The 12,487-nt window shown below is 37.4% G+C and overlaps 1 protein-coding gene across 1 annotated transcript in view; it reads left to right on the top strand.

Annotated features, from left to right (window-relative positions):
- LOC115419034 (receptor-type tyrosine-protein phosphatase gamma-like) overlaps positions 1 to 12,487 on the top strand; it is a 662,327-nt gene that overhangs the window by 460,915 nt on the left and 188,925 nt on the right. Inside the window, exon 3 of the mRNA XM_030133641.1 lies at positions 1,796 to 1,978. Coding sequence (XP_029989501.1) covers positions 1,796 to 1,978 — 183 coding nt within the window. The remainder of the gene's footprint in view (positions 1 to 1,795; positions 1,979 to 12,487) is intronic.

Raw genomic sequence — 12,487 nt, 5'->3', positions numbered from 1 at the left:
TAAACACATCAACTTGAGCTATTTTTCAGTGTATTCCAGTAAATGCCAAATGCAGTACACCTCGGCTGATTTTCAGTCACATCTCAGTGAAAAGCGCCTTTAATGGCTTACGGCTCGGCCTCCGCATCGCAGAGCTCCACTAGTTTCCACTGACAGCAGAATTATAGGTCTGGGCTGCTCACGACGCTGCCTGAATTGGAAATGGCACTGATGCAAGCCTTGGCTGAGCCCAACACAATGGACAATATCTGAATGTACAGCCATTCAATGGCTCCTGAGGCCGTTTATCTCCGTTCCTCATCTCACATAACAAATTGAAAATAGGCTTAAGTTTGTGGTCAGGTAAAAAGAAAAAAAAAGGCATAATGCGGAGGTGATTGGCAGGTTGTGGTAAAAAAATTTCAGTGAGTTCTTCCTCATGAATGTAAGGAAAATAGGGAAGACAGGTTGTTGGTTTCTAGGCCACGGAGGGAAATCAACAAGATTAAAATAGGTTATAGCAGCAGAAAACAACAAGATGTAGATGGAACAAAGACAATAACAGCTCGAAAATGTCACAAAACAATGATTATATAACAAACATGTTGCCTTATGTTAGTATTTAGCCTTAAGGCTAATTACAGATGGTGATGCTAATGGAAGAAACTGTTCTTCCCAACTCGAATCTGCAATGCAATCTGTTTTACAATCACTATATTCACAATAAATACAAGTAATACATAGTGACAAGAATAATGCAGTTGAATCACTGTATGTGGATCCTGATCTGTGATGTGGACTCAGGTGTGTTTCAGAGTCTTGACTAAACTCAGACCAGGAACCAAGAACTGGTTCTGGTTGAGTCCTCTCAGATAAAGACCTGGTTCTAGTTGAATCCTCCGTCAGATAAAGACCTGGTTCTAGTTGAACCCTCTGTCAGATAAAGACCAGGTTCTGTTTGAATCCTCTCAGATAAAGACCTGATTCTGGGAGAATCCTCCATCAAATAAAGACCTGATTCTGGTTGAATCCTCCGTCAGATAAAGACCTGGTTCTGACTGAATCCTCCGTCAGATAAAGACCTGGTTCTGGTTGAATCCTCTGTCAGATAAAAACCTGGTTCTGGTTGAGTCCTTCGACAGATATAGACCTGGTCCTGGTTGAATTCCCCTTAAGATAAAGACCTGGTTCTAGTTGAATCCTCTGTCAGATAAAGACCTGATTCTGGTTGAATCCTCTGTCAGATAAAGTTCTGGTTGTGTTAGTGTTGAAGGACTGGTGGATTTGACATAGAAGTTGTTGTTGTTCTGCTCTTTGGGTGAACTTAGGTGTTGAACCCTGACCTCTGACCTTTGGCCCAGATCTGTTCCCATGGTCGCAGGTCGTCTCTCTGCTCTGTTTCCTGGTGGCGGGTTATAACATTGAGCCCGATGCCGACTCAGAGGTTGACTGAGGGGAACTTTAAAGGCGTGCAGAAGCCGGTGGAGAATTGACTTTGTATGTGTGATACTGCGGTGGCGGCGGCGGCAGCGGTGGCGGTAGCGCTCACCTCACAGCCTCATGATAATGACATCTGAAATCTCTATTTACCACATGAATGAAAGTGTTTTGCTTTTTCAGCAGCCGCGTCTGTTCGCAGCTCGTGATGTTTATTCTGCGAGCGCTGTTTAATTGGAATTCAGATGAGTTGGCGAAGCGCGGCGTCAGCTGTTTTCAGTCGACATGAGACGCCCGTGAAATGTCATTCTGTTCTCGTATATCTGTCTGAAACCCACTCGTCTTCACATCAAACTGTATCTGCATTGTGATGTTTCAGGTACGTACGGGCCAGACGAGGGCTGGGCGTCTGCTTACCCAGAATGCCGAGAGAGAAACCAGTCACCCGTCAACATCGTGGACCAGGACGCCAAAGTATCCACCGAGTATCAGGAGCTGACACTGGAGGGGTTCGACTCCGAATCCTCCAATAAAACATCCATGAAGAACACTGGGAAAACAGGTATGAGCCACGGCCCAGTTCAGCCTCTGGGTTTGTGTCAGATCAGCACCGGGCGTCTCGGGTTTGGACGTGTTGAACATTTATTCTAAGATGCTCTGGGTTGAAACATATTATATTAAAAAAACAATAAAGAGCCAAGTTTCATAAACATTAACTTCAACATTAAACAACTGTGTTCATATACAAAAGTCAGATGACGGACTTTCCAATGACTTCTGATATTTTACTTTAACCCTTTATCAATCAATCAATCAATCAATCAATCAACCAACCAATCAATCAATCAATCAATCAATCAATATTTATTTGTAGAGCCCTTTACAACACTTAAAGTGACCAAAGTGCTTTCCAATGAAATCAAAGCATATAAAAATCAATAATAATCAATAATAATAATAATAATAATAATAATAATAATAATAATAAAATACAAGTATGTGTCACGGCATAACTGAATGCTATATATAAAAACATGTTATATATATAAAAATCAATAATCATCAATAATAAAAACAAATGCAAGTATGTGTCACAGCATAACTGAATGTTAAAAGCCAGTTTAAATAAATACATTTTAAGCCTGGATTTTATAGTTCACTCATAGAAATACCCGGAAATTCAACATTTCAACCTTAGTGTGTTATTGGAGGACATAAGACTTTATTACTTTTGGGAAATTTTTCGAAAATTTTTATTGATGTATAGAAAATCAAGGTCAGTGAAGTTACCATATTTGGTTCCTTGCCCATAAGTGGGAAACAAAAAAAATACAAGAAGTATATATATGAAAAATACAAGAAAAACACATGTAAGGTAAAAGGAGCATGTATTTTAGGACATTAGAACATTAGACCCAAAGTGGGGTACAAGTACCCCCAGGAGTACTTGTAAGAATTCTTTTAGAAAAATACATTAAATAAGTCATCATGCACCAAATACAAAATAACTGAGAATTAATGTTGAAATATAAAATGCAATAAATACATTTATAAATAGTTTTATTGTCAATCATCTTGTTTAAGCTTTGGTAACATTTTAAGAACATTTCTATTTTATATTATTCAAAATGAGTTTATTTGAGCAGCTTAGTAATTATTTTTTTGCTGATGAAAGGTTCATTTTTTAATTAATAACCAATTTATTTATTTTTCTTATCAATGAAAGAGGGTACTTTTCAGGTCATATTTTCCATATAAAATTTAATTTACTTTTATATATATATATATTTAGTTAAATATATGTTTGTTTACAAAGTTTTGAAAATATAGACACCTTTGGCACAGGAACAAATTTTGCCTAATTTTTATCAATCAAAAACGCTGAAGCAATAGTTGGGGGTACTTGGCCTAAAAAAGTATATTTCGGGGGTACTCCAGTGTAAAAAAGTTTGAGAACCTCTATATTAGACCAACATAAGTGCTGATCCAGACACCTGCCCACATCCACATTATCCCTTTGAACATCATTCCTTACATTGGTACCATTACTTCATGGTACCTAACAAAGCAGGTACAGTCACTGTTCATGCAGAAGTGGACCTTACAGACCCTGGAGACCACATTGGACCTGAGATTGTTTCCCCACTGTCCTCACTGGAACTACTGCTGTCACTGTGTTGTAATGTGTGAAGAAATTACCAAAATGAGTCACTTGGTTAAACATTTTCTAGACACAAATCTTGACAAAAAGTATCAAAAGTTTAATTAATAATAAAACATTTGCACTAGTTCCAGGTCATACAAAGAAAACTCAATAAAAGGGTCTTTTCTTTTTTTTTTTCCTTTTCTTTTTTTTTTTTTTTTAAGTTCATAGAGGAGGAAGAATCAACACCATGTCCACCAATTGGTTTTTTTTTGGGAGGGAAATAATGCAAATAAAGTATGTACAACAAAAATCTACACAAGTAACTCTGAATAATTAATAAGCAGAAAGTCCCAAAGGAATCAAAGGTGAAGTTAAACGTTGGTTCCAACTGAGACATAAGTCATTTTTATTCCTGAAAAACAACACATTTGATTGAACTTACTGTGTCCAAATCGTAAGGATCGATTTTACATCCATCCTCTGAAACAATATAATAAACAGAAAACCTACAAACATAGTTAATTTTTGCTTTCCAACAGTCAATTAACCATCGACTGATACTTGTTATTAAGAATAAAATAAGTAAAGTAAAAAAAAAAAAAAAAACCTCCAGAATAAAAGTAGTGATACTTCACCATGTTTGAGTCACTATTAGTATACAGTATTATACTGTGTTGTCTTTAGTTTGTTTTTTTTAAATTATTTAATAAGCTTATATGTAATAAATGTAATTCCAGTCCAAATGTTGTTTGTCTGTAGTTTAATCGATTCAGTCTATGTTGAAATGGGTTTGAGTCCAAAGGAAAACACCATCTGCACATTAGAATACATGGGCTATACAGGGTCTGTTTACTGAAACATTTACAAATCTATTGGATTAAAGGACACAAACCAGTATATATGTGGAATAAACACTATTATATACATTAAGAACATCAGATAAACAGAACTTTGGTCATTTGGTTTAAATTCATCTGATTAAAGTATTTACGATCAGGCACATTTAATCTGAGGGGGAGCATTTATAATAAATTGTTGACCAGTGTTACATCTCTACATGCCATTGGATGAGGACGGTCACATGGTTCGACCACGCCCTCTGAAGCTCTTTGACCACACAGTGACCTCATGTACACAATGGAAGTAGACGATAAAACGCTGTGTAGCCCAGAAAATGAACACATGAAAACCTGATAAAGTGTTGATAGAAGCACCAAAATATGGGAAGTATTAGTTTAGAAACTGTAGTATTAATCAGATATTTTAATTTGAATGTAACGAGTTTAGTAGTGAAGAAAAACTTTATGTGTGTAGAACTTTGTTTTTACACATTTACGAAGTGTTAAACAAGATAAGGCGGTACACAACATAGGAAGAATTAAGTCATTATATTGGTATGGAATGAAATAAATACAATAAAACTGTCCTTTATTAGTCCTACTATTTAGATTTCATGCTGTAATTTAAGAAATAAATGAATACAAAGATAAAGTCAGGAAATAAAATACACTTAATGTTGATGAGTGTGTGGTTCCATAAAATTCACTGTCTTTAAGGTTTAGTTGGATGTTGAAACACAGCAGATGGATTTTAGAAGACGTGAGCTGATTATTTCTAGTATAAAGCACTTGAATATCCAACAGCCTTATTAAAAGGAGGATTTTAAAGTGTTGTATTTGTATTTGACAGTGAATCCTCGCCAATAAGCCCCGTGACAGTAAATATACATGTACCAGAGTCTGGGTGTATTTGACAGAACATAAGGACGAACCACGTGTCTGGATGAAACCATTTACTGGCTCTGATACAGAACATGTCTTTGTTTTGTCTGTATCTGTTCCATCAGACTCAGCGTTATCAGTCTGCTGTTCATCCACCGCAGGCAATAAAGCAGGGTTTAGAGATGATGAAAAAGGCTCAGGTACTGACCACCGAGATGGACGGCCTATAGCTGAAGGATTATTCTGTCCTAAAAATAACCAGAACATAGAAAATATTACATTTTAGTTTTGGCTCAAAAGGACACTCTAGAAATATAATAAATATCATAATGAAAAAGATCAGCCCCGTATTAGAAACAGGAACACACAAAGATAGTAAAAGCATGTATAAGGTCAAGACGCTAAACTTAGAGCCAACATGATGTTTTATTTCACAACTTTGGCTCATTTCTTTCCATTTCCACATATTTTACTTTAACAAACTCCTCTTTTACAATAGAAAATTAAGTTTGAAGGTTAACTCATGTTATTATCTCTGTTGGGAAATTCTGTCACACTGTACCTAGCATTAGCACCAGTATTAGCACCAGCATCAGTGCTAGCAATTAGCATTAGCACATTGCACATGTTATTAGCGGTGAGCTGCCACTGAAAAAGTTAAAGGTTAGCTCAATTTATTATCCCTGTCAAGGGACTATTTGAGTCTCCGGACGATGTCATGTGTGACTCACATCATCCGGAGAATCAAATCGTCCCTTGACAGTCCCCATAGGGAAATTCCTCTCTGCATTTTACCCATAATACACACGCATTGTATCTAGCATTAGCATTAGCACATAGCACACATGATCATTAAGCTGTCATTGAAAGGTTAAAGGTTAACTGGCTTTACCATCCACATCAGGAAATTCAGTATCTGCATCTAATCCTTCATATTACACACACATCACTTATTATTAGCATTAACAATTAGATTTAGCGCATATTAGTTTCAGTAAGCTTCCACTGTAGGTGCTCATGGGCGAACTCCAGATTCAGGGACACCGACAGGAGAATGAATCCATGTACATGGGTATATTTTTATAAACAGTGTCACTGTGGCATTAGATGTTTTTTGCTAGTGATGGATCGATGACACCCCAACGTATGGTTTGGTGTAGGTGCACCACATTTAGTAGATATGTTCCAGACCTGATGGAGCCAAACCCTAAACCCAACAGGAAGTCCATCATGTTGTTTGGAATATACAATATTACTCTGATGTTTGTGTTTGTGTTACCATTAAAAATGACATAGAATAAGTTAATGTTGTCACACATGAATAAACTTAAGAATAAACTACAGTGACTTCATCTAAAGATCTTGACAGTGAAACATCGATTTCTGATTCCACAGTGACACAACAAGTTGAGATGCTTTGTTTTTTTTTTTAATCTCACCAGCCAATGAACTATTGTGAAGGCGCTGTGTCCATCGTTATCTTCATTAGCAGTTTCTTCAGACATCTCTGATGAAACGACTGGTCGGATTCATTTCATATTTTATCTGTGTCTTCTTTGGGACAATGTCAATAAAGTTTGTTCTCAGTTTTAGACTTTTTTTTTCATGAATTTTGGACATTTTATAAATGTTCCTTTCCTTCTAATGGTCCATATTTTGATGGTTTATAACATGTAAATAGTTACAGATATCAATCTAGTTCCTATTGATCACTGATAGAAGTCATATATGGATTTGGACTGAATGAGTTGAGTTCTCCTCCAGTGAAAGTATCACGCACTTCTATTGGGAGACTGATCTCCTGCATCCAGACCACAGGACTCTAACAGAGAAAGAACCTGACAACCTCACACATTCAGCTGGTATTGATTCACATAGAACAGGATGCTGACATACAGGGACACTGCAACTATGCTTTCCTGAAATGAATCAGTGACACCTCCTCCTTCTTCTGTTTGAGTTTTGACGTGGGGTTTTCCATGCGTCATAGACCTGGTATCAGGTCCAGACTCGTGACAACGCCTCCTGGATCCAAGCCCTGACATGAACAGGAGATCTGGCACATCCACATGGACCTTCTTGTCTGGGTTTTCCTGTTAAAACCAGTTGTGGTCTGTGGGCCACGGGGCCATGTCACTGCTGCTCGTAGCTGTAATTACAAATATTTGTTTGAGTCTAATCATGTTTTTCTCATTACACATCACATTATGGAGCCATAAATGCTGAAATAACAGTTTGGATTTGTCGTCGTCGTTGATCAGATGATGTTTGGAGGCAGATATGGCGGTGACAGACCTGCGTTCAGACCGAATGAAAAGCTGAAGCGTGACTCCTCTAATAACCTCAGCTCATATTGGCAGGTGTCGCCTTGTCAAACATCTGTTGCATCACTCTCCCACGCGATTATAAAACAAGACAGGTGCAATATGCAGCCAGTCATTTATGATGAAGATTACACATCCCATATTCATTCAGAGCGGCTGCATTAGCACGATGCGGCGGCAGGTGTCGGCGGCGGCGGACTCGGCAGCGAGGCCATCTGCATTCAGCTCTCCTGGCATCTCGAGGACCCTCGTTGTCAGCCACAGGTATTTTTCACAATTCCAGGTTGTCACTAAGATGGATGATCCTTTCCCCTCGCTGGAGAAAGCCAGTTGAAAGGCTTTTGAGAGGAGGAGGCCACAGGTGGTTGGCAACGGCGCCGACAGCCCTCGAAACGCTGCCCAGAGCACAGCTGTGAGCGCCACGCCGCCATGTTCCACAGCTCATCATTCACTCAGTCAAGGATGCAGGGCTGGATGTAATCAGACATATGAATAAACACACAATTAGGTTATGAATCCTGCTTCATCAGCCTCGATAACAAGAGCAAAACACACCTGACGAACAAATGCGCCGTAATGATTTCAGTTACTGCTGTTAGTGATTTAATTGGCTTTTTATGCTTTATTTTCCTAATGAAGGAAAACATACATTTATCAGTTGGAACATGTGAATAAAGTCATACTTCTGTTGCCGTTAAGACTTAAATGAATGAAAATGCTGTTATGTCCCTGGCCAAGGGGAACCTGAACATAACATATTTCAAAGTTGTGCCACTTGCCCCATTCCCAAGAATGTGAAGCCCAGACCAGCGTTACAATTAACAATCAGGTAGACATTTATTATCACTCAGAAGAGAGAAGTGGTGCCCAAAATAACGAACAAAAGGATGTCACAACCCTAACCTTTCCTAATTATCAAAAAACAAAATAAGAAACAAAAGACAGTCGGTGTGACCTAACTCAAAACAAAAAGGGCCTCTCCTTACTTTTTGTTATTTTTAAAATATTTAATCTAATTTCACAGAACCTCTCAGAACAAACACAACAATCACCAGGCTTCCACCAATGGACATGGGATGAGGAGAAGGGGGCGGAGAATCAGCAGCAGCCAGATTATATCCCCACTCCCAGCCAATCAGCGACAGGTTCTGCCAGTCACACACACCTGCAGCTGATCAACAAATCACAGTAATTGTGGCACTGAAGAGAAGGAGAGAGAGCTGTCAACAAAATACAAACAAAACAGAAATACATGACCCATCAGGTTCACATGGGCCATCACAATGCATGAAACAGCCGAATTTAGCTGAAGTTGCTTATGTTAGAAAGTATTGCTTAAGTGGAATATGAAAACCGAAGAAACTGAAAAAGTATAAAGTAGAACAAAGTGTGAAATTAAAACTGAAGGAGGACCTGAAGTTGCTGAGAATAGCTGAAGGTTTGCTGCAACATCGCTGAACTGCTGCCAAATCATGGCTGAATTCAGCTGGAATTGCTGAAAGGGCTCATATTTTGCTAAACCCACTTTTATTAGTCTTTGGTACATTTATTTGTATATTTGGACCCTAATAGTTCAAAAAGTGTGAATTTGAACCCTCCAGGTGCTACAAAGCTATCTTTATATTAATTTCGGCAAAAATCAAGTGGATTTCTACAACTCGTTTTAATTCCTTCTTAATTTGTTACATCTATAACTTGTTATGTCACGACATTTGCACATATAAGGTCAAGACTTCTGACAAACATTTCTCTGAGTGCAACATAATTGTTTGTCAGCAGCAGCGGTTGTAGTCCATACTGAAAATATGTCCAAATTTCAAGCCCATTACCTAAAATGTTCAGTTATTGGTTGAATGGGACAGAACAGCACGGTCAACAACCTGGAGGGGGTGGGGCCTGAAGTGGCTCATGTGCATTTAAAGGGCCAGCGTTCAAAACAACCTTTCTGGTGTCATTACTCAGAAATAAGGTTGAAGATGGACCTGTGGAGTTGAATTAATGAAGAATTCAGACCCAAGCAGAGCATTTACAGCTTATGTAGACCACAGGGAAGTGTTTTAAAATGTATAATTCGATAAAAAAAAATCCATAAAAAAAAAATTGAAGAAGCTGAAAAAAATGTAAAGTGGGAAAATCTCTGTCAAAGTGAAAAATAAAAGTTGAAGATGAAGCTGAAATGGTTTAAAGCAGAAATAGTGTTTATGTGTGAAATGAAAGCTGAAGGAGGAGCTGAAGTAGCTGAAGGTTTGTTGGAAGATCACTGAAGCGCTGCGGAATCATGGCTGAATTCAGATGGAATAGCATAGTTTAAATTAGGAATAAATTGTTAAAATGAAGGAATGAAGTTGAAGAAGATGAAATAGTTAAATTCAGAAATCATTGTCAAAGTGAAAAATTAAGTTCAAACAAAGGTTGAACTAAAGTCAGAAATGACAGATAATGACCTGGAATAATAAAAGTTTAGACATTTGAAATGACGTCAAAACTCCATCTGGATCATACTTAAAACTGGACATATGAACCAATCAGACGAGATGAGATGATGTATCGTTTCCACGGTAACGACAGTAGTTTTAGTGTTTTTTTGTAGCTGTAAATACTTGCATTGTAAAATATAAGAGCAAATACATGAATAAACTTTTGAGAAACAGTTTTATTTATGGAAAAAAGACTGAAAGTAAACAATGATGCTGATGTTTTAAATGCATCGTCTACAGTTGAACTGTAGCTCGGTTTATTTTCACATGGACGAATAAGCTCATGCAGTGGAAAACATATATGTGATATGGGAGTAGTAATGCATGAAGCAGGGATTAGTGCAAACTGGAAAAACTAATAAGTAGAATCTAACATGTGAGTCAGAGGCAGAAACCCAATGAAGTATAAAGAATGGAAACATCCAGGAAGTGAAGACGATGAGGACGTTTACAAACGGCCACTCACTGGAAGAAACGCAGAAAAATCACAAACATACTGGAGGAAGGAAAAAATGAAATGCAATGGAAACAGTTTCAGTGAATAAATGTGTCTGTGAAGTAATGACGAATCTGTCAAACTACGAGATGAAGTAAGAACCAAACACAATAACAGCAAACCTTCAGGAAATCTGAGAGGAAACCAGAGGAACCAACACAAACAAACACATCCCCGTTAGCTTTAAAGAGCTCCTTATGTTGGATCACGTCTCCGTTCCTTCGCTGCAGTCGTTCAATAATTCAGACATATTTACCATGAATTCATCTGACCTCATGTTCACGTCCCCTCAGGTGAAACAAACCTCGTCTCTATTATTTAAACAGCCTTGAAATGAATACTAGTGAAGAGAAACCTCAGAGTGGAGCTGAGACTAATATTAACCCTTCGGTATCAACGCGGTTTCTCTAACCACCTAAAGCGCATAATCTGCACAGTGTCATAATAATATCAGAATGTTTTTCACAGTTTAATCTGAACTTTTTTTTTTTTTTTTTTTACTTTTTTTGTATTTCATCAACTTAATACATGAACAAAAATACCAAATACTCAATAACTGTCATATTTTTTAACCTTTAAATGCGATGTTTGTAATGGAACAAACATATTTTTTATGCAAACCCCCCCCCCCCCCCCCAATATTCTACATATAAATTGTATGTTTCTTTTTTTGTTTTTGTTTTTTTTTCATCCTGTCATATGTCAATGATTAACCCCAACATTGGTTAAGATACATTATTATTTTTTGTACTAGGTCAAATGTCAAATGCTAAAATGTGTCAGTGTGCATTTTGTACTCACTTGGTAGAAGGGTGTTAATGTAGGAATTTAACATTATTTAGAATGTGCTGATTTTAGTGGATGGATCAGAATTTTAAAATCATGCAAAAATGAACAACTTTTGAATTCTGACCTAAAACAAATAGTGAAAAATATGGCTTTTTATAACATGAAGTGCAAAGTGTTCATAATATGCTCACCTGGATGCTGGAGGGTTAAACTGACAGAGGCTCATTCCAGAAACTGAAACTGAAACTGAAACCAGGTGCATATGTCCATCAACTCCTCAACTGACAAGAAGAAACACAAATGGTGCCAGGTACAACAAACCCCGCCCCTCGCATGTATTGTAGTTTACTTTGGCATCGATCCAGCTGATGTCACCATGTCTATGCGTGTGCTGCTGTCAGCATATCAGTTGCCTCTATACACATGTCAAGTTTGAAGCAAATTGAAACAAAATTGATGTTTTTATAGACATGGGAAATTTTGCCCATTACAAGTAAATGGGCGAAGAAAAAAGATTTTAAAAATTCATAAAAAATTTGAACTTTGACCTACGTTTACCAAAATGTAACCACATCTGTTCTGGGTCACTGGCAATCTATAAACCCAATTTGGTATGAATTCAACCAATAGTTTTGCTGCTACACACGTGAAATTTTGCCCATTAAAAGTAAATGGGAAGAAAAAAGATTCTGAAAATTCATAAAAAATTTGAACTTTGACCTACTTTTCCAAAAATGCAATGAGATCTATTCTGGGTCACTGGCACTCTATAAACCCAATTTGGTATTAATTGAAACAAAAGTTTTTCTGCCAGAGTGTTAACAAACAAGTAAACAAACAAAAAAACAAACAAACCGAACTAAAAACAATACCCTTGCCTCGCCTTTGGGGGTTGGGGTACCTAAAGCAGTTTATACACGATGATAAAGAAAAAAACTTTTAATATTTACGCAAATGAGCAAAAAAAAACATCAGCATTTTCTTTTGCCTATTTTTCTTTTGCTTTCCTCTTCCATTGTGGTTAAATTTTGCAGTAGAAGTGATGGAACCTTGTCTGTAAAACTGTTCTTAGTCCATGTTTTATTTACTGTGGTTTCTGAGTCGGTTGGTGTCAGATT

This window comes from Sphaeramia orbicularis, chromosome 5 (assembly GCF_902148855.1).
Source record: "Sphaeramia orbicularis chromosome 5, fSphaOr1.1, whole genome shotgun sequence".
Taxonomy (NCBI): Eukaryota; Metazoa; Chordata; class Actinopteri; order Kurtiformes; family Apogonidae; genus Sphaeramia; species Sphaeramia orbicularis.
This window is presented reverse-complemented; position numbering and strand designations above follow the sequence as displayed.